This window comes from Acinonyx jubatus, chromosome B1, assembly GCF_027475565.1.
Source record: "Acinonyx jubatus isolate Ajub_Pintada_27869175 chromosome B1, VMU_Ajub_asm_v1.0, whole genome shotgun sequence".
In the NCBI taxonomy this organism is placed as follows: Eukaryota; Metazoa; Chordata; class Mammalia; order Carnivora; family Felidae; genus Acinonyx; species Acinonyx jubatus.
Window position 1 is genome coordinate 158,297,310 of NC_069382.1, and position 23,539 is coordinate 158,320,848.

The following is a 23,539-nucleotide window of genomic DNA, read 5'->3' on the forward strand; positions in this document are numbered from 1 at the left end:
TGGAGTTTTTAAAACAAGTGAATTTTTCAACCATCAAACATTGAACCATTCAAAATTATGGATTTTCATAAGCATTTCAGCTGAATCTATTACGCAATTATCCATTAATGCCACTGAGTAAAAGTCACTGAATTTCTGCACTAATATCATGCATTTATTATTCTGATTTCTATCAATTCTAATTTTTGCAGAGCACAATTCCTTTCATCCTTGGGGCTAAGCTTATTTACAGAATAAATCACACAGTAGATCTTCATATGGATTTGGCTCAGCTAAAGTGTTATGTCAAAATGGACACAACTCTCCAATTTAAACTTTCAAAACTATTTTTAGCGTTTGCCTTTAAAATTTCACATTAAAAAAATCTTTTTCAAAGAAGAAAAAAATCAACAAAGAAATTAGCTAACTTGATCTGTGAGCAGCAACCGAACATACTTCACCAGAGGTCTGATGTTTTTGAGTTTCACCCAAAAATACTACCTCTGTCAGGGGCAGCTGAGTGGCTCGGTTGGTTAAGCGCCCGACTCTTGATTTTGGCTCAGGTCATAATCTGGTAGTTTGTGGGATCGAGCCCTGCTGACAGTGTGGGACTTGCTTGGGATTCTCTCTCTCTCCCTCTCTCTTGGCCCCTCCCCTGCTCACACACACACTCTCTCTCTCAAAATAAATAAACTTAAAAACAAATACTACCTCTGTCAAAGAACTGGGAGATAAGGAAATCCAATGTGGAAGGTCAGTGAAAAGAAATGGCTACTGTTAGTTAAGTGTTTGTAATGAACTGACATCAATGAAAGATTTCTTGAAGAACCTTAACCCACGGGGTCAGACAACATTCTTGTCTGTGTGCCCAGTGTCATGAAGCAAAAGCTCAGGAAATGTTAGGTGCATGTCTGTGACCCAGGCCCCAGCAGAAACAAAAGGCCTTCTGCACCAACAGGGAATCCGAGAAAAAATTCATTTGCGAAGCTTAATGCCGTTTCTTATCCAGTTTCAAAACAAGCATGAGTTCACCATCAGAGGTGACTAACACTGATCCTGCTGGATGGCAAATTAGCCTGGTAAGTAAAATGGCAGCAATTTTGTCACCAGAGAAAAGTAAGGGTGACTTCAGGAACATCTTTCTAAGGTCAATGACTCACAGCTAACCGGCAGACCAGACTAGCAAATGGAAGCATGAAAAAGGGGAAAGAGACAGATCTCAATGTCTCCTTGACCTTGAAGCCAGGGAAAGAGACGCAAAACACACTTCATTTTATAAAATTCCCAACTACTGAGCTTCTCAAAGTGAGGTCTGTGGGGCAGGCCATGGCCATGATCTGCTGTTCCTGGTCAACGAGAGTTAAGTACACAACCTGATAATAAGCATTTACAAGGAGCAATCTGACAGAGTAATTTTTGTATCTATTGAATCTCATAATTTAAAAAAATCAAACGTGGGTTTTGCATATGTCTGTTCTTTTTCATTTCACTTTCCTAGTGACTGGCTCTTACCATATTTTTTTTAAGTTTCTTTATTTTGAGAGAGAGAGAGAGAGAGAGAGAGAGAGAGAGAGAGAGAGAGAGAGAGAACAAACCAGCAGGGGAGGAGCAGAGAGAGAGAGAGAGAGAGAGAGAGAGAGAGAAGGGACAGAGGATCCGAAATGGGCTCTGCACTGGCAGCAGAGAGCCCTACACGGGGCTCAAATCCATGAACCATGAGATCATGACCTGAGCTGAAGTCGGATGCTTAACCGACTGAGCCACCCAGGCATCCTGGCTCTTACTGTATTTTATAGAAAGTACTGGGCCAGAATAAACTGGAAAAAAAAAGGAAAGGTCCTTTACCACAGATAGTTGGGAAACACTGCACCAGAACACCCAAAAATTGAGTTTTGTGTGGACAATGTGCATATTAGCCTGTAAGGATATTGATTTACCTGCAACCGTCTCTTAAATTACTCGAATATTGAGATTTTGCAGAAGCAGATCATTTTGCCCATGTGTCATATGCTAAACTCCTCTGATTAACACCTGAATTAATCTGGAGATGTCTGGAATGCAGGCCAATGAGATACCATATAATCAAAGCTGTTCAGAGGAACTGAGATGCTAACACGATTTCCTCCAAAAAAGAGGCAAGTTCTGTGGTCAAACAAGCTTGGGCTGCACACAGCATCTACCCGCCCTCCTGGGGAGGCATAACACACACCAGCACAGTAAGGATCCTGAGAAGGCCTGTAGTTCAGAAACTTGTTTAGCTCCACAGACGTGACGCTCTTGATGTAAACACGTAAGAACATCTTGTGCTTGGAAATGAAGGTCTAGTTAAAAGACTCCAGAAGAGCAATCAAAAACCTGCCCTAAATGGCACTTACTAGCTGTTTCTTGTCTACCCTTGAAATGGATCATGCTACCTGCCGCATACCGCGGAGCTTCAGCATCAATGAACTTGTAAACTCACTTCTGAGCAGGCAAGCTCCTTCAGGACAAGAAACCGGCACCCATTCTTTGTTCTCACCAGCATACAGGAAGTGCCCAGCACAGTGACTAAGTTGTCTCCTAGGGAATCTTCCGGGTTGTCTCCTTATCCCCCCCGCACCCCCCACCCCACCAACACACACCCAGGACGGCTAATTCGGATGGGTCATTTTGTTGGCCACTCCTTGGAATTCTGTGTCTTTGGAGCCCTCCTGTGCCCTGGTGCCCTGGCTGGTGCGGTATGGCAGGCACCTGCTATCCTTCCTTGGAAATGCACATAGGCCCCCAGAGTAGAGCCAGGGGAAAAGCCCAGCACACAGCAGAAGCCCCAGCTGGTGAGCATGCTCCCTTGGCCTCAACCTCTGGGCAAAGACATTTCTCCAAGATGTTGTGGGGGCCACAGCAGGGCAGGACTCAGGTGTTCCGGTTCCCATGTCCAAAGCCAGCCTCCCATCCTAAACCACCTGCTTCCTCTCCTTAGTACCCATGTGCTACGCAGGAGAGTCCTATGGAGCTGGATTGATATTGCCTTCATCTTAGTAGGAGAACAATGAAAACACAAATAATCTCACAACCGCGAAAAAGAAAGCACTGTCACAAAGAAATCATGTCAGAGCTTGATAGCATCTCTTACCTAACTAACACCATAATCCAGGTCTCATTCAACCTCTGCCTCCCCATTTCAACAATCAATAATAATACGTTTTCCCTCAAACGACAGTTATTTTTAACTTCTAGGGCTCCTCTGTTTGCCTCAAAGGCGGAACCCAGAATCTGAGCGCCCTCCACAAGGTCGTGCGGTCAGCGAGATGTAGGACAAGGAATTGGCTTTCGTACACATTCTTCCAACCACCAAACCACGGGGTCTTTGTTAAGGTCAAAATTATCATGAAACATTATTTACACAGCACACAATGAGCTCAGTTCTGCAGCTGTTACAAACACGAGCCACAACTTAAAATAATAAAAAATAAAAAGATAAGGACCCATTTGTTTTACTCACTGTTCACGTAAACATTCAATGTCACGGAAGAATTGACATCGGAATTGGACACTTGAAACGTGTAAGTACCTCCTTCGTTCCCTTTTAATCTGGTTAGATGAAGTTCACTCACATATCTACACACACACACACACAGGGAAGAAAAAAAAGGCAATAAATCAATCACTTGTGAAGGGCCTGCCTCAAGTGAGTGTCTTATCCACCATTTCTGTCTGGAAATACACACCTGTTTGAGGAAAAAGAAGACTCACTTAACTCAGTATTAACAAGATCCACATTAGCAAATATAAACATATACACCTATATTTACCTTGGGACAAAATGGCTGCCCAGTGAGGGTACTGAGTGGGGAGAGGCAATGCAGCCTCCTCCCGGTCCCTGGCTGGCCTCTTGTCCGTGGTCCCTCTCTGCCTACGGTCCTTCACTCAGTCTCCTCCCCACCGGTGTCCTGAGCTCACCTGCCCCGCTGTGCTTTCACAACACTCACCTGGAAGGACCCAAGCCTGGCAGGCATCTACACGGAGTTGTCTCCATGCAGAGAGCAAAGTCGACACCGTGGGCCCTCACCTTCCTTCTTGCAACTCCATAATCTCCTGGTTTTCCTCCCATGCCCAGCACCTCTTCCTAGAGTCCTTCGTAGTACTTGCCATTGAAGCTTCTCTTTTATGGAAGGGCCGGCAGTTATGGCTAGGTAGACAGAGTGTGGAGTTCTGCCAGAAGCCCTGGACACAACCGTCTGGACGTGACCCTGAGCAATCTACTCTCGCGCCGAACTACCCGCTATTTGCTCACAACTTTCAAATCTTTACCTCCGGTTCAGACTTCTCAGTCCTACGCCTCCTCTACAGAGCTATTTTCAAGCCCCCAACCCCTGCCCTGTGGCTACAGCTAATGATGACTCACACCTGTGACGTCCTCCCAAGTCTTGCCCTTGGACACTTAGGCCCACTTGAAAGTTGACTGCCGATCCAGGTCTACAGCAATGAGTGACCGCCCATGGAGAGGGACAAAAAGCCAGCTCCAGAGGACCCCTGAGATCAGCCTACTGCTCACCCATATCCTTTTTTTCCTCCTTTATCCTCCCCGCCCTGCTCTCCTACTCCCTGGAAGGTCTCTCTTCCCCTTAATGAAGCCCTTGACCCAGAATCCCTGTCTCAGGCTCTGCTTCGAGGGAACCTGACCTAGGATACTTCCTACCTGAACATCTCTACTAGAGAGCCCACGGTCAGCCTCAATTTCAACAAACACCAAGCCGAACTCACAGTATTTGCCCCTGCCAACCTTTCCTCCTCCTTAAATGGCATCACCCCTCGCCATCCAACGTGGCTGATGGACACAGGATCCGAAGGGACATCTTCAGCAGCTACCTCTCTCTCCCACCCCCTCAACCACTGAGTATTCCTGTGGAGGTGGCCTGGATGCCTCCCAAATCCATTCCCTTCCTTCCCACCCTTCCATCTTGGCCCAGGACAACATCATCTCTCACCCACATTGCTGTTACAGCCCATAGTTTCTGACTGGAATAAAATACAAAGTCTAAGTGGGCATCTACCTCTGGTAGCCATTTTGATCTTGGTCAAGTTACTTAACTCATTTGTGTCTGTTTCCTCTTCTACGGAAATGATGAAAATAAGAGTGCCTGATCATGGGTCTTGTGGAGGACTAAAATTATTGACTCACTATATGTCAGGTACTTAGTGCAGCACAGTCAAAAGCACCTGCAGCTTACAATAAGGAAGCTACTTCGCCTAGTTTACTCTTTTAATTTTTAAAATCACTTTTATTGTATTTATTTTTCTTTACTAGTTTTCTTTTACTTGTTACTATTTTATGATTGCTTCTATTTTCATCATAAATCTGTTGAGGATCAAATGAGAGGGGTGTGTGTTATGACAGAACTTGGGTTCACTACCTGGCCCAGAGCTACCGAATGAGGCTTTAATTACCTTACATTTTTAAAAAAAGGATTCAAGGCACTAACTCTCCTCTTTCTGTGGAAAAAAAAAAAAAAGATTTCAATGTGTCTCTAGTACATGCCAGTCACTGCTCGGAACTAGCCTCAGAACTCTGGGAGCAAACGATCTTCCATTTCACAAATGAGAAAACTGAGGCACGGACTTCCGTGCATGCTCTAATCACAAAGCGAAAGGAAATACTGGTCTAAAGACTCAGGAAGCAGGCCCAAACTTCTTTCCACACCAGGTGTCTTCTCATACATCTAAGGGTCACAGACACAGGCCCTGGTAAGCCAAGGAGAGACAGGGAAAACATCCGATCCTCAGCGTAAGGCTCTTTTCTTACCTGATATTACTTTCGTTGTCAGACTTGGGATAATCTTCCCATTTATCAGTGAGGGTTCTGTTCATATACACCCACCGTTGGTGCTCAGGCTTGGGATATGCCTCATATTCGACAATCAGATCCACATTCTCGCCATCATTCACGAATATTGTGGTATTCATCATAGGGAAGATGTTAATGAATCCTTTAGCTGATTATAACAAAATAGAACAGGAAGAAACTATTATCCACAGCCATCCAACGGAAAACCCAACTTCACCTTTGGCTTACAAAAATAACTGGCTGGTTTCAGAAAGGACGCGCTTGAAATGTTTATTCTCCCTTCTCTGTCTCTTAAGGAACTCTCTTCAAGAGCTAGCACCACCCTGCAAGTCTTCTAGAACTACTTCTTAGGTTAGAAAGTGTTGGGACTAAATGGTTAGCCCATACCCAGACCCAGTACAATTGTATATGTGATAAGAAGGTGTCAAAAGTCAAGAGGGGGAAGAGAGCTCAAATTGTCAATAAAGGTGTTGAAAGAACGCCATTTAGTATTTGAAGAAAAATAAACCTGTTACCTCTTCATCATGTAATATATCACAGAGGAAATCAAGTACAGCATTTTATTTAAAAAAAAAATTTTTTTTAATGTTTATTTATTTTTGAGACAGAGAGAGACAGAGCATGAACGGGGGAGGGCCAGAGAGAGAGGGAGACACAGAATGTGAAGCAGGCTCCAGGCTCTGAGCTGTCAGCACAGAGCCTGACGCGGGGCTCGAACTCATGGACAGTGAGATCATGACCTGAGCTGACGTCAGACGCTTAACCGACTGAGCCACCCAGGCGCCCCAAGTACAGCATTTTAATAATCAAACTGTATCTTTAACTGACAACAGAATTAACTCCTATCAAACTTCTACAGAGGGGGCAGTTTTCTAGACATTTTATTTCTAAAATAAAACAGAAGAGGAGAGCCTGGGTGGCTCAGTCAGTTAAACATCCAACTTCAGCTCAGGTCATGATCTCGTGGTTCTTGAGATCGAGCTCCATCAGGCTCTGTGCTAACAGCTCAGAGCCTGGAGCCTGCTTTGAATTCTTTGTCTCACTCTCTCTCTGCCCCTCCCCTGCTCACGCTCTGTCTCTCTCCCTCTCAGAAATAAATTAACATTAAAAAAAAAAAGAAAAAAAAAAACAACAGAAGAAACAAAATCAAATCATGAAAAGTCCTAAGAATCTGAATACATAGCAATTTTAAATGTTTATACTGTAAAATTAAGGTAATAGGAAAAAGAACATGAAAATCAATAGATGGAAAATATTTAAACTAGTAAATCAATTTTTAATTTGAGAAAGAGCCCAATAGGGAGGGGGGGAAGGGAGAGGGAGAGGGAGAGGGAGGGAGGGAGGGAGGGGGAGGGAGGGAGAGAGAGAGAGAGAGAGAGAGAAGATCCCAAGCAGTCTCCACACTCAGCATGGAGCCCAACATGGGGCTCGATCTCACAACCTGAGCCAAAATCAAGAAGAGTTGGACACTCAACCGACTAAGCCACCCAGGCACCCCTAAACTGGTAATTAAAAATAAAGCATCACTTTTCACTTCTTAAAAATAGCAAAACTTCAATAAAGCTGTTAAAAAATAAAGTCTATCCATCCTATGGAAAAATAGCAAAACTAATTTGAAAGAAACTCAATAATTCTGCAAGTGTGGTAAAAGTAGCGTGCTGAATTACACACTGTAAATTGGCACAACTCTTTCAGAAAGCATTTAGCAATATAGATTTTCTATAATTATCTATTCTCCAATTTAACCCTGTAATTTCCGTTGGAGAACTCTTCTTAGTGGGTAGCTACACGCAAAAAGAACGGCTCTCTACCTTGGATATAATAATTTTAAAAATCAGGGTACTGGTTAGAAATGGTTCTATGACAACAACATAAGAAAGAGCTTGAGGGGCGCCTGGGTGGCGCAGTCGGTTAAGCGTCCGATTTCAGCCAGGTCACCATCTCGCGGTCCGGGAGTTCGAGCCCCGCGTCAGGCTCTGGGCTGATGGCTCAGAGCCTGGAGCCTGTTTCCGATTCTGTGTCTCCCTCTCTCCCTGCCCCTCCCCCGTTCATGCTCTGTCTCTCTCTGTCCCAAAAATAAATAAACGTTGAAAAAAAAAATTAAAAAAAAAAAAGAGCTTGAAAAACACGTAATAAAATAATTGCCAATATTATTTTTATAGCCACCATTTATGGAATGCTTGCTATGTGCCAAGAACTGCCTTAAGCAGCTTGGCATTACATTTTAATTAACAATTATGACAAATATTTAATTCCATAACAATACTAGGGGAGAAAGCTTATAACTCCTAATGTATAGATGAAAGATATCCAGTCCTGGAAAGCTTAAGAGCTAGCTGCCCAAGGGCAGAGCACAGATTTGAATACAGGTTTGTGAGACGCCAGGCTTGGCTTTTCTCACTGTAACATATCCCTAGACTCTCCATATAATACTTCCAGTTAGAGAGAGAGAATAAGCTTGTATGCATCACTGAAACCCTGCTGCATACAAAAATACAAGCAATATACCAAATCTTAAAAATGGTTATGTCACATTTAGTGGGATTATGGAAGAGCTTTCATTTTATTCTTCTAATTCTTTTTCCAAATTTAGTAATTATGAGCTTTTAAATACATTTTTCATTATTTTTGGCACTATTTGGCTACATATATTAAGGTCTCCCAGGAGTTGTCATTACAGCATAGGCTGCCTCTTGGTTTTCCTATAGATTCAGAAGAAAAAGTGGAGTCCAACTCTCCTTTGCAGTAATGGAAAAGGATCTGTCATAGGTGAGAATAAAAACTCATCCAAGTCAAAGTTGGAGATGGAAACCACCATCTTGTTCTAATACCTAAATCATAAATTAAAACCTCCTGTCATTTTTAAAGCAAATTTAGGTTAATTCTGAGGGAACAAATGTTTCATCTAAATGCTATGTTACAGTTTCCAGTTCTTAAGGTCATCCGTTCAAACACACCCAAAGCAAAACACTCAAATATTCCAGACAATAATTGCACTGAAGTGAGTTGTCTCATTATCACCACATATATATACTACCGAAGTTTTCCTGAGTTTTCTAGAGTTCTTTACAGGCTCAATATAGTTTTATGTCCTATAGTGGAATAGAGCTTCAAATTCATGAAGTGTAAGAGTTATTAGAATCAAAGAACTCCATCGGCGTTGTTTGAACAGAAAGTATGATCTTTTTCAGGTACTTCTGCATTAAGAAGTTGGTGACGCATTGACATTTCATCAAGTGCAAACTCTATGCCAGGCACTTCTATAAAATCTATTGCCTTTTCTCCTCTTTGCAGCCTTTGGAGTTGGAGGCTGTGTTTCTCAGAAGAGGAAATGCAGGCAGAGGTAAAGTAGGGTGCGTTCAAAAGTCAGGTGGCACAGCTCCAGTTCAAAACCAGGTGGGGACTATCCCAAAGCCACTGCACGTCATATGCACACTTGATCTTAGCTGAAAGGCCAAGAAGGGATCCACCTCATATTCAAATCCGACCTCCAGCCCCAAAAGAAATGACTTTCCTCTTTGTCTCCCTCTTTCTTGTCCCATCCCAACCCATCCCGAAACAATACAAAACCGGATTCAGATTTCACAGCCACAAGCCCTTCCAGTTATACAGTTATATTCTTGGAAATTGATGAATGGATTTTAAAAATCTGATTACATACAATAATATGCTCAAAACATCCTTACTAATTGCTTTCTGGAGCTGAAGCTGATATATCAACATGCTCCCTAATCAACTTAGCAAATTAGCACTTATGGAGTTTAATATTTTAAAAGCATAGCTTTCTATTCAAATTAATAAATGGTTCACAATCACGTTTAGGGAAAAAGTAATAATACTCTTTCTGCACACTGACTCTATAATTGCAAGTAAAGGGTCTTTTCCACATTTAGTGTGTAATGCTTTCCATTACAACATGGGCAGAAACACCAAAATTATATGAGATTATTGTAGAATAAATCACAGACCTCTAACATTGCTTCATAAATTATTGAAGAAACAGGGGGGAAAGAGGAGAAATGAAAACAAATATCACATCGTTTTATTATTGCTCATGAGGAAGTTTCACCACCATGCAAGTACTTAATCAAAGTCAAGCACTAAGAACATAACTGCACTAAAAAGAAAATAGATTAAATTCGAACAATACTCAAAAGACCAAAGAAAAAAAAAGTGTAAATAAAGTAATTTAAAAATTATTATTATTTCCAGGAAATCAAGAACAGTACTTCACTGCATTCTGCTCTCATTAAGTAGATCTTGGAAAATAAAGATTTGGTGAGATTTCCAGAGGAGGGAAGAAAAGGTTAAACCTTTACATAGTATGTACTAGCTAGATGCGCTTAGGACCATAGGTACCATGATCCAGTTTATGCTAGGTAGAACCAAGGACCTAACTAACCCCAGTGGGGTTCCTTCCTGAAGGTTTATGCTACGGCCTATAAGGCTACAAGACAGGGTGAAGTGAGGGGCATACTAGGAAGAAAAAGCCCAATTCAGCCCTTCCTGCAACAAATAAACCAGACCCCTGGGCGGTAAAAAAGATAAACCAAAGACTGAGGCGCCTCCCTAAAAGATGCAGAGAAATACTGTAGGCTCTCAGCACTTGCTTTCCTCCATAGAGAAAGTCTACACCCACTTCCAAACTCAAGTCATTCAGCAAGGACCAGAAGTTTTGAAAAAGCTCCAGTTCACACTTTGTGTGGTGGGGAGGGGAGGGTGGATGGCAGAAAATGGCCCACTGAAACAACTTCAGTTACATCTTTCCTCTTCCCCTCTATTAAACTGGTAGGATCTGCTCTTGGGCTCTAGTTGGAAAAAGGCTACCGTGATCATTTTCATTCATTCATTCATTCCGTGATCATAAAATTTCTAAGAATCGCTTCAAGATTCTATTAACATAAAAAGGAAACTCTCTAGCAACGTCTTCTTTCACTACTGCCGGTAATTTATACGTTCGCATAGAGATATTTACCTACGACTTCCAAGGTTGTTGTGACATTTGCCGATCCAAAAGTATTATTGGCATAACACATGAACACTCCAGAATCGTTAACTCTTGCTGAGCTGATCGTCAACCTTTCCTGACGTACAAAATTGAAGTCACCTTGGTGCCAGCTATTACTCTGTGGCTGTGCGTTAGTTTGCTGGTTACAGGACAGGAAAAAAAAAAAAAAATCAAAGATTACCATAAAATTTATATTCAGGATCTTTCCTAGCTAGATAAATTAAAAATAGCAGCAATTAACTTCTCCATATTAACATTCATTATACACTACTTAAGTAAGAATAATAAAGCATCATGACAAGTCTGTCATTGGAACACTTCATATCCCTGGATTATATTGAAAGGTAGTCACTATTAGAAAAAACATGAAAATTCATTTTTTAATAACCATGGCATACCTGATTCCAAATTCTCTGCAGCACTAAATATTTAACAGTGCCAAATTTTAGAAGTTACTATATAAGAAATACCACATTTTACAATGCTGATATTTTACTCTAGTTTACAATGAGTCAGCATAGTTAGATCATATCAGTATTTCCTGTTACATGTATTTTTTGTTAATTTTATATCCTAGCGATTGCAAGAAAACACATCTCTAATAATCATGTTCTATTAATATTTATACTATTTTCATGAATAAAAGTAGAATCCCAATGTCTAAAGCTAGCTTGGAAATTCATCCTACAGTTCTTACCCAGCAGAATTTTGGCAACTATTAAAAGGGGTCCCATTGGGGTGCCTGGGTGGCTCAGTCGGTTAAGTGTCCGACTTCGGCTCAGGTCATGATCTCACGGTCCGTGAGTTCGAGCCCCGCGTCGGGCTCTGTGCTGACAGCTCTGAGCCTGGAGCCTGTTTCGGATTCTGTGTCTCCCTCTCTCTGACCCTCCCCCGTTCATGCTCTGTCTCTCTCTGTCTCAAAAATAAATAAACGTTAAAAAAAAAAAGGGGGGGGTCCCAAAGTATGTAAAACATGTAAGACCAAACCCAAATTACTTAAGCATGAGCTGAAGAGAAAAAGTTACAAATTTACTCTTGTGATATCACCATTCACACATGGAGAGATTTCTGGTATGGAAAATATCATGGGAATAAAGTAAAATATAAACTATAGCTCCTCTCTGAAAAGATTAAAAGGAGTACCAAAGAGCTTTCTTCATCTTCCAAATTTTCTGTAATATGAACACGTTCCAATTGAAAAAATAACAACTGAAAAAAGAAAATAAAGGAGCTGATACTGACATGGAGCGAGATCAAGGGTTTTTGCTGGCCAGGCCATGGTGAGCCTATTAGCATTAGACCATTCTGACGGCATTGTAAATCAGAACAATCCTTGTGGAAAGCAGCTTGGCAGTACGTTCATATCCCCTGATCGATTTCAGCAAATTTATTTCAAGGAAATAACTCAATCAAAAAAAAAAAAAAAAAAAAAAAAAGCTCAAAAATATTTACTGCAGTGAAATCTCAGAGATGACCTAAATGTCTACCAAGGATCAAAATCATGAATGTGAAAATAAGAAAAATGTTTATATTACTTAAAACACCTAAATCGAGTGTACCTTAGAATGGCAACCATGTGATAATACAGATGCATGGGGGCAGAGAGAAAAGAAATAAGAAATATGAAAAAAACAAAAAAAGTGGGCTATATAGTGTTTATAAAGACCAGTCACACAGTCGGTTCAGCATCCAACTTCTGATTTCAACTCAGGTCATGATCCCTGGATCATGGGATTGAGCTCCACGTTGGGCTCCGCAGGGAGTGTAGAGACTGCTTAAGATTCCTCTCTTCCCTCCTCCCTCTCTCCCTCTCTCCCCACCCCCACCCCCTCCACGGCCCACATGCTCTCAATTAAAATAAATAAATAAAAATAAATTTCAAAAAAAAAACCAGCCAACATAAACACTACTGGAGCTCTTGAGATGCTTGAGGTCCAAACTGAGTTGGGTTGTAAATATAAAATATGTCTCCGATTTGGAAGACTTAATATCAAAAAAGTAATGTAAAATAACCCATTGATACTTTTTGTTAATTACATGGTAATATGTTAGCTATACAAGGTTAAATAAAATATATTACAATCAATTTTACTTTTTTTACTCTCTGTCATGTGCCTACTAGACAATTTTAAATTACATAGGAGGTTCACATTATATTTCCACTGCATAGCACTGCTACATGCAGTGGTAGAATTATATCTGTTTCTCTTTTTTTCCTCATGTTATTATATTTTTGGAAAAAAATTTTTACATTAAAATGAGCATACATAAGAGCAGACTGCCAAAGCTGAATGTTTTGAAATAAAAAGAACAGAAACCTGCTTTGTTAACTAACTGTGAGATCTTGAGCAAGTCAAGGATACGAGCAGTCATAGCTTTTGTTTCTTTTTTTTTTTTTTTTTTTTAAGACAGAGAGAGACAGAGCATGAACGGGGGAGGGTCAGAGAGGGAGACACAGAATCCGAAGCAGGCTCCAGGCTCCGAGCTGTCAGCACAGAGCCCGACGCGGGGCTCGAAGTCACGGACTGTGAGATCATGACCTGAGCAGAAGTGGGACGCTTAACCAACTGAGCCACCCAGGCATCCCACCCAGCTTTTGTTTCTGAAAGGGAAGGAGAGAAGGTCTTTAAAGAAAGGTCTTGAAACGCCTTTCCAATTTGAAGCACTAGGCAGATTTGAAGATACTCCCTTCCCAGAGATTCTTCTAGTAATTGGCAGAAATCTGCCATTTTGCTGCAGAAGATCAATCAAGAAGATGCAATAGCAAGGTGAGGTGACATTGTTCTGTCCTCTCCCGGTCCATCATGTCATAGACTTCTCTGCAAAGGCAGAGTGACGATGGACAGGTAACATCACACATTCTAGATTTATGGTATCTCTTCCTTCTAGTTCTCCCAAGAGGCCAAAGGTCTTCTAACAGGGAGTTAAACCTGAACAATGAACATGTCAATGCGGGAAGGAAAAGCTTGGACCTCAGTAGTGATGCAGACCCAACACCCAAACCTGCATTTTTAGGACACTGTCAAATATCCTAATTAAAAGTAAAAAATACAAGGGTTTAAAAGCATCAGAAAAGCTAACCAAGATTCACAAGTGTTGAATAAACGCCAAGACTCTCCTACGTTTTAAAACACACAACAGCAAAAACTCTAGGACAGTCATCTTATCCTAGATTTCGTTGTGAGTTAGTTATTCCAAAGGGTCAGAGTCAAATACCATGGATTTTTAAAATAATTTGATAGTGCTAAGAGTACTAAGTATTTCAAATTAAGCCAAAGGATATCAACAAAAGATTCATGGATGAACCTTGGCGGAGAGCCATGAGCCCCATCTGCAAGTCACATATTACATATTGTTTGCATGTGATTTGGTTTTCCTTAACCCTTGAGATGCACACTGGGATTTCCCCAAAGAGCTCCCAATACCAAAGGCTTATCTTCCAATGCCAGTGGATTAATTGGGAATGGCATGTAGGACTCCAGGGAAAAACGGTTCAGAACAAAACTGCCTGGGGCAATATAATTCCTCATAGAAAAAAAAGCTAATTTTCAAGTTATACGGAGGCTCAAATATACACATGGTATAAACTGTTCTCTCATCTGAAATCAAGGATTATAGAAAGCCAATTTATATAGGATTGCGTTCTATAAGGTCAGTCAAAAATCCATACATAAACTATCGTTTTTATTAAATTCTATGATACGGAAACGAAAACTTGTTTCTCTGAGCCATTGGTTTGAAAGAACAAGTCTAGTACAATCCATTCTCCTAGTCGGTGGTGATAGGCTTCACCAGCAAGGGATCATCCATCACAAGTCTATGTGAATACCATCATACTACTTTGCATTACGCTAATCACCATGGTTACTTATCTAGCAAAGCATTCTTTAAACAGGCATGAAATCACCAATGTTGAATACAGAGCAAGGGGAGGGAGGACAGGAAGAGGAGAAGGAAACTATATTATATCTTTCCTCCAACGTAATGCATATATGTATACGAAGAAAAACCACCAAAAAAGCTAGTTAACTAGATGGCCAACATTGTGCAAATAAAAATACTGAAACTTCAGTCGACGGGAATTTGAAAACAAAATATTTGGGAATTTAGACATTTTAAAGACCTTGCTATTAAGGAGTATTTAGAGAGGAAAAAAAAAACAAAAAAACTTCCTATAACTGGCTAAAATTTACTTAAGATATGCCTAACACAGTACCTGACATATAGTAGACATTCAATACGCATTTGTTAAATGAATGAGAACTTAAACATGTCCAAATGTTTCAGATTAAAGATAACCATTTTATTAATAGTGACTAAAACAAACAGAAAACCATTAGCAACTTGATCTCAGGTAACCAGCCTCAGAGGGGAGAGTCAGATCAATACAAAAAAGAAACCCAGCTCTCAAATGGATAGGCCACTTTGTGGGAAAGCGAAGAGCTCTCTGGTTAGTATCTGAGACCATTTACTCTTTTTCAACGTGAAAGGAAAAAAAAAACCATTGACAACTTTTCCCAATATTTTAAATAATCTGCCCTGCATAGCTTTGATAATAGTCTGAAAAACATCAAGGCGCATACGCAATCATTAGTTTTCTTAAAATTTCCCCAGGAAAGTCAAAGAAACAGCGTACAGCAACAAAAGGACTCTCAAGTCCTCTCTTCGATTTTCTCAACGTAAATTCACCAAATGACATGCATGTGTCACTAATAATGAAGATACACACCCACATATGGTGTCACGAAAGGGGGAAATCTGCATCTCGACTCGCGCCCAGACAGTCCCACCTCAGACAGACATACCAGCTGAGCCTCCCCAGGACAATTAATAGACCCTTTTAAGGGAAAAAAAAAAAACCTTAAAATCTCCCACAAAGAGAAAACCATCGATTGGGGGGGAAAAAAAAAGGGAACAAGCCACTTACCGGGCTGTTTTCCTTGATCCACATCGAGTCCACGGAACTAGACACATCTTTTATCAAGCACATCACGGAGAATTCTTCCCCTTCCCTAAGAAGATGGCTTGCTTTGGACACAGACACAACTGGGACAGCTCTGATGGCTAGAATAAAAAGAAACGGGACCCTCAAATAGTCTGTTCTATTCTATGCCATTTTCACTTGCCACTTTTCCTCAAATGCGCACAACTTACTCGGTGGCCTGTTAAATAAAATATCAGGTATGCTACTGACTGTAGTGCTTGCACATCAGCAGGCATCAGCAATTAAATCTTGTATCCTTCAAGCAAATTCATTAATACCAGGTGAAAAAGATAGGACCGTCTGCTTTGAGATTATAACGCTCCTTGACAATGCTATTTTGAAACGGGCAGGCCTGGCATTAATCTTTACCTCACACAACCTTGATGGTTTCATGAGGATGTGACCCGCACCTAGTTAAATTCTTTTAACCGAACACGCATCTTTCCCGTAGGCTGTAAAAGTAATACGTTGTCCGTCTCTGAAAACCCCCATTTTAAATAACCAGACTTTCCTTAACGCCAATGAGCACACTTTTTCAAAAGCCTTAAAAAAAGCCCCCCAGTTGCTGAATGTCAACTGGTGTCGAATTTGATGATCTGAGATACAAAATCTAGACATCTTCCAGCTACCAAAATAATCTACATAACGCCAGGATAACAACAAAGTCTGTACTCAGTTGGTCCTTGCCACCTCAGATTGTGAAGAGTTTGGGAATGCATGAAAATTAAACAGCCGAGGAGAAAGTCAATCCCTCTGTCAATACTAAATCAAGGAGTGAATAATGTGTATGCTAATCTTTTCAAATAGTGTAACTGAAGCTTCCCAGTGAGTTTCCCTCGGAAGGAACACCTCGTGCGGTTACAAAACTTGGGGTGCCCCAATGTCGTTGGTTTCACCGCGGTCCCCTCCTCCTACTGCCCCCTGTACGGTCTAAACGCCAGTCGTTGGTCAACGCACCCCGCTGCAGGCAGTCGTGGGCGGTTGTGTGGGGTGGGGACTATGCAACAAAGAGTTCACAAGCAGCTGACAGTAGTCTGAAGCCAGCGGGAGTGAGGAAGAGCCAGCTGCCTGACGGCCGATCGAAAGATGGACCAGCGAGAAGAGAGAAGTCGTGTACCAATCAACATCAACAGCTGCTCCGCCTCCCAGAAGAAAGCGAGAAGGGCACCCCCTTACCTGCCCTCACTTTCAGGGTGAATTTCTTCGACAGCACGGACTTGCCCTTCCGGTCCGCAGAGCAATGCAGGCACAGCCGATGGTACTCGCGCTTCACATTCCTGATTGTGATGCCAGCCTTGGGATCGGTGACGAAAGTCAAGTCCTTGGGAAGAGGCTTCCCCTCGCACCCCCGGAGGGAGTAATTGGTCACCTCTGGGTCTGTCAGAGGACAGCGGACCAGCGTATCATGGTCTTCTTTCCCATACAAGGGAAGGTCAACGAGGAAAAGCTTTGCGGGATCTATAGCGTGTCAAAAATCAGTAGTTTGAATGGTTGAAAACATTTTTGAAAAATCTCAAATGACTCCGACGTTTCTCTTTGCGAGCAAAAGTAGAATTTACCCAAACGCTGCTAATTAGGTAACAGTTAACATTTGTCCCTTTCCATGTGTCAGACACCAAGCTTGGACCATTACGCTTTCTCTCATTTAACCCTCAAAACAGCCCTCAGTGAAGGGCACTATCATCATCACCCTTTTATACATGAAGAAACTGAAGTCTCAAAAAAGTGACTCTCCTAGGGGCGCCTGGGAGGCTCAGTCGGTTAGGCGTCCGACTTCGGCTCAGGTCATGATCTTGTGGTCCGTGGGTGCAAGCTGTCTGTGCTGACAGCTCGGAGCCTAGAGCCTGCTTTAGATTCTGTGTCTCCCTCTCTCTTTACTCCCCCATCCCCTTTGCACTCTGTCTGTCTCTCTCTCAAATAAACATTAAAAAAAAATTATTTTTTTTTTTAAAGACACTCTCCTAAAGTGACATGGTCCAGAAACGGCTGGGCGGAACTCAAACTGCAGTTCGACTGATAGCACAACTTGGGCTCTTAAAAATCTGGGGATATTTTATTACAAAACTTACTCTTTTTCCACAACAGAGGATACTCTAAGGAGCATGAGCCAAGACTAAGCCGGTCTGATATTACCTATCAGGATCAGAGAGGAGAGGTATTCTTCCTCTTAACTGTTCTGTGGGGACCCCCTTCCAGAGTCCCCAGTCTCCAGAATCTTTTGGCTTCTGCATAGAATCTGCGAAAAATATTAGCAGGCCACCCCATACGAATGTCACGTGGGTCCCGCTCTATCCATACTCTCTTGAAAGACGCATATTAATACAAACTTGTGGAAATCAACTGAAGCCATATTCCCAAGGGGAGCTCATGAGTTTCAGGAATGCGGTGGCAAACACTTTATCATCCAAACCAGGACGCTTGTGAGTGAAGGGGAGTGCTATTAACAATTACGCCAGGACACCAGGTGTGGACTGGAAAAGCCTCAGGCAGACTGGGACCTCATATAAGCAAAGACAAACCTCATTCTGTATACACAATATGCTGCCACCTCTCCTGTGTAAAGAGAATACAGATACACGGTTGGGCCAACAGATTATGTTTAAAATGTTTCTTACTTGTCCTTTCTACCTGGAATTCAGGTGTTCCACAAAAATCAACTTGGCATCATTGAAATATATACTGACCAATTTTGAAAGGTAATTTTCCAGAACGAATTATGCACCTCCCAGCCTTACTAATGAGTTCTATGAATAAAGTACTTCATGATGGCTGAACTATGGTCTGAGGCCATAGCTGTTTTGTTTGGTTTATTTTTTGTACATCTACTCTTGCTCGGTGGTTTAGTCTAGCTCCTACAACGCCCCAATTTCTTTCATTGCTGTAACATGAATCACTTAAGTATCCAAACATCTTAAATCAGTAATAATTCAGCATAGGGCTAAGTTATTAAGGAAGACTTTCCCTTTAAAGAAAACCATGAAGTCTGCCAGACCGACCTGGCGAATTCAGTCGTCCCCATTTATTCAGTGGTTTACCCATTGTGTTAATGTGCAGAATGATACTTCATTAGCACCTGAAAATTAAAGAGTACCTTCCTGAATGTCAAAGAACAGCACACAGGTTAGCTCGACAATTACGGAATCATACCCAGAGGCTAAGCTGCGCCTTATCACTGTGTATTTTTCAGCTACCCACCTAGGAAAGAATAACAGATAAACTAAGGAGAGGCAGAGTGAATTTCATGGCAACCTTCTCTACAGTGAACACTAGGTGAGTCAACTGTATTAACCCTTGATAGAGCTAGAATTTGCACAATGCGGTCTCCTCAAAGACAATTACATCAGGACGACAGAGCAGGTGATCTTATCTGAAGGTTGCAATGAAAACCTGAAGCTCTTGAGGTTGCCCAGATCTACGATATAGGACAAATTTACTCATTATTCCTCCACAATAACCACGGGTGAGGCCTCCTACGCAGCCTCTTTCAATGGTAGCCTCAGTCTAGGTACAGACGCAGGACCAGAACTGGGACTCTCTTTGTCCTGCTAGAACCTGGGTATATCTCTTAAGCTTTAAGTACTTGTTTTTACATCAACAAGAAGATTCTCCTGCCTACCCCCCTTCAGCAAACCTCCTCTTGATTAGGAGGTGAAAAGCACAAATACAGATGAATCATGGAGGTTGTCATGGGAAATGAGGTACAGAAATCCAACCATCATATTTTTCTTCTAAGAGGTCACAGTTTGTTTGTTTTATCTGTTCTTTGGGTTTTTGGTTTGTTTTTTTACATGAATCCACTGACAACTATTAAGAATCTAAGAGGGACAGGGGTTGATTAGCTGACTGGGTGATTTTTCTGGAATTTGCTCCCTAAAAGTGGATCAATTCTTTTGAAGTGTTGGCCTGTTTAGGCCTTTAGAGGCCTTTAGTTCCCTGAAGTGTTTTTACTAAGTGGGAGTATCTAGGATCTCGAGGCATTAAAATGCAGCTTTCCCAAAGGGCCCAATTTATTCTCAGGGTTTACTCAGAGCTTCCAGAACAAATGGGCTCACCATATTGTAACCTCATTAGGAAGAGCATCACAGCCTTGCAGACCTTCAGCTGGAGTCATAACCACAGCCACCATGTGTCAAAAGATGGGGGGGGGGGGTGGGGGGGAACTAACTAAGAATAATTTGTTTTAGGTTTTCTAGACCCAGCCAGTAACATTTTATCTATGGCTGGCCATGTATATGTCATCCATAATTAAGAACAAGCTCTTAAGTTCTCCAAAGCATAGCATGAAAGAAAGCCACACGTTTACCTCTAACAAACACATAAATGGAACTGCTTAAGCCGCCTCCGTTGGTGCACGTGTAATTGCCCGTGTTGGTGGCCTCTGCTTTCTCCGTGATCCATTCATTGTGTGTGATCTCACTCGACTGGCCCAGGGTCTCAAAAGTCCATTTGACAAACCCTGGATCGGTGCACAACAGCCTAATCTCGTCGCCAACACTGACTATTAACTCTGACGTTGCTGGATGGATGGACGGTAGAGACCATTCCCCCGGACTCGCAGATGGTTGAGAAGAGCCTGCCAAGAAAAGTCAGAATCGTGTTGAGTATGATCTTTTTCCTTGGCGAAATAAAGCATTTCTTCCGATATTGATTTCCATCTTCTGTGTGCTCTACAATAAAAATAGGACAGAGCTGCCCGGCTATTTATAGTTAGAAAGAGTTCTGTTTAAAGTTTAAGTTCATCTACTGAATTATTTTCTGCAACTCTCAACTAATCCTGCGGGTCGCACTTGGTATGCAACCAACCCACTGGATGCCATGGCCTTCTCTGGGCTAAACACCCCAGCTGGGTCAAGTTTCCACTCTGAATAGGGGCCGTCGCCGTGGTACTGACTTACTGACACCCAGCCTGGAAACAACAAAAACAAAACCTCGCACTATAAAAACACACACACAAAAACTCCTGACCTGTTATTCTCGTGGCAAAACGTACATGATCATGACACAGCTTGGCTGTGAACTGTTATTTGTATGCAGTGCTCCTTACATGGTGATGTTCATCAAAAGGAGAGCTATTTATGAGTTCCAAACAATAGGGCAGAAAATGAAAATCCCATTTGAAAGATCAGACCATGAGAGGTTTCACGACATTTGTCGGGTTGCAGCCTAATCAAACTAATGCCTAGACAGGCGTCCTAGTTTAAAGATGCAAACTTTAGATTCTGAATATGGAACTTGAACCTTAGAAAATTTGCAGCAGTCAACTCATTCATCCATCTGTCGCATAAATGCATGAATTACGATCTGCAAAAGCTGTGGGCATAAATGCATTAATTGTGATCTGCAGAAGTCCACGTTAAGTGCAACACGTGGTTCTTACACACACTCCAGAGTTTACAGAACACACTGCTTCCATGTCAGAATAAGTGAAACATAGCTCCGAGTTTTAGCTTTAAAGCTGAAGAAGTAGGAGGTGGGCTGGGCCAGAAAAGGCCAAAGACGAGACACGTGCCATGGACATATACCAAAGAGACCATGCGCAGAGGCACCATACGTTTTTCAGTAGAAAGGTGACATGCAGAGTAAGATACTAGAGATCAATTGGAGTCAAGGAAATCAGTGAAAAGCTCTGGTTCTCAGGTAGGCAGAAGCGATAAGACTTACAGTAAGGATTTGAGACTAAGGATGCCGTGTACGCCAGAGGAAAAACACATCAATGGTTATAGTGCAATGAAAGCTACAAAGATAGACTCACCTACAGCCTGGGTGAGGGAGATGGAAGAAAGAGTCCCTGGACGAGGTGGGCTGGAGCATCAGGGGAACAGAACTCCCTGGGGTGCTTTCAATCACTTCTGCAAGGTCATGGGCGAAATGGGATACCTACCCCACACCAGGAAACTCTCTACACGTTTGGCATGATCGGGGGTGGGGAGATGGGGACAGAATCATAAAGGGATGGGGACAGGAGGGGCGAGAGCCCTGCAATAACATGTGGGGTTAAAAGACGGGATCAGACAGTCAAGGGTAAGAGATTGTGGAAAAAAGAGGAACACACAGTACGAATCTTAGAGAGCCCTCCCAGCTAAGATTTAAAACTCAAACAAACAACAAAAAGGCACAACCAGAAAGGAAGGGGAGTTGCTAAAGAGGGGAGGGAAGGCAACACATCAGACGGTTTCAAAGAAAAGGTGGTGGGTCCTAAGGCAGGTGCTGAGCAAGGTCAAGGGCATGAACAAAAGTCCCTGCATTTGGTGGGAAAGAGATCACAGGAAATCTGAGAGTACAGTTTCAGGTGAGTGGGAGTGTCTGTGTGCTCCAAGGTTAAAGTCTAAGTGTAGACCTCTTGCTGAGGAGCTACAGCAAGAGAAGGCAGAGAAATAGATCTGTAGTCAAACGAGGCTAAAAGTTACAGAAGGGATCCCTTAACATGTGAGCATAGAAGGAAGAGAGTCTGTGGAGAGGCACGGACCAAAGATGCTCTGAAGAAGCACTCAAACTGTCTGCTGCAGGTGCACATAGATAACCAGTCTCGATTCCAATTTGTCATCCAGACAAACGATCTCATCCGGGCACCTTTCAACCATGGCTTCAATTGCAGCTCCAGGAGATCATGCCAAGTACACCCCAGATTAAAGACGCTCAGCAACTTGGATTCGCAGACGGTAATAACAAGGTCAATTATAATCATCAAATGTTATTAAGCACCAACAACATAAGTGCTATAGGCCAAGACCACCTATACCTGCTGGCCTCAGCATCTAGATGGAGGAGACGGGATATAAAAACAAAGTGCTTGGGATTATTTTTAAAGTTATACAGCACGCTAAATAATGAAAACGGGCACGACAATAAATGAAGACACTATCACTTCACTTATTTATCCCCTGGTGAAAAGGGAGCAGTTCCAAGTAAATAGCAGTGACGTGGACAGTAAATTTAATCCAAAAATTCTTAAAGAATTTGTATTGCCCTATATTTCGATCAATTCAGTTTTCTCGGGAGTGGATCTTAAGGGTATATGTAGATATTACAATCCAGTTGAATAAATATTGCTGACTTCCAGAGACCTACCACGCCAATGTATGCTAAGCCTCACTGTGTGACCTAAGGCAGGCCACTCAACTTCTCTATGCCCAAGTTTCCACATCTGGAAAAAGAAAAAAAAAAAAAAAAATACCCTCATCTCAGAGTTCTTATGGGAATCAAATGTGGCAAATACATGTAAGGAGCTTAACACAGGACTGGGCACCTTTAATAAACATTGGCTATTACAGCAAAGCCGTAAAGTATACTTGGTAAGACCTTGGACTGAAAACAGTCTAAATGTCCATCCTGGCTCTGCCATTAGTCAGTGTGTGATCCTTAGGCCGGTTCCTCATCAACTGGGTCTCAGTTTGCTCATTTGCAAAGGAGGGACAGTAACAGAACCTATTTTCATAAGGCCGTTATATAAAGCCCTCAGAACCGTCTGGGGGCACCTAGACAATACTAGTAAATATTGGACACGATTATTCTAAAAACAGAACCTCTTATCACTCCTCCAATCGGTCCTGACTTACTCACTTTCTATGAATGTAAACGGTTCCGTCATTTCCCAAACAGGTTCCTGCCTGACTTCTGCCTCCTTGGCAGCAAATCCTAGCAATCTTTCTGCCACTCCTCCTTGTCTGTCTTTCCACGCCTGCTGTCCCACCCCCAGACTGGCCACTTATTATCTCACAGAGAGATGGCCTCCTCTCCTAATAAA

The 23,539-nt window shown here is 42.1% G+C and overlaps 1 protein-coding gene across 2 annotated transcripts in view; it reads right to left on the reverse strand.

Moving 5' to 3' along the window:
* KIT (KIT proto-oncogene, receptor tyrosine kinase) overlaps nt 1–23,539 on the reverse strand; it is an 86,135-nt gene that overhangs the window by 28,952 nt on the left and 33,644 nt on the right. For both annotated transcript variants that reach the window (XM_027056978.2, XM_027056972.2), the window contains exons 2-7: nt 20,099–20,368; nt 16,972–17,253; nt 15,739–15,875; nt 10,779–10,950; nt 5,762–5,951; nt 3,461–3,576 (exon numbers count right to left, since the gene is read on the reverse strand). In XM_027056978.2, the coding sequence (XP_026912779.1) occupies nt 3,461–3,576; nt 5,762–5,951; nt 10,779–10,950; nt 15,739–15,875; nt 16,972–17,253; nt 20,099–20,368 (1,167 nt within the window). The remainder of the gene's footprint in view (nt 1–3,460; nt 3,577–5,761; nt 5,952–10,778; nt 10,951–15,738; nt 15,876–16,971; nt 17,254–20,098; nt 20,369–23,539) is intronic.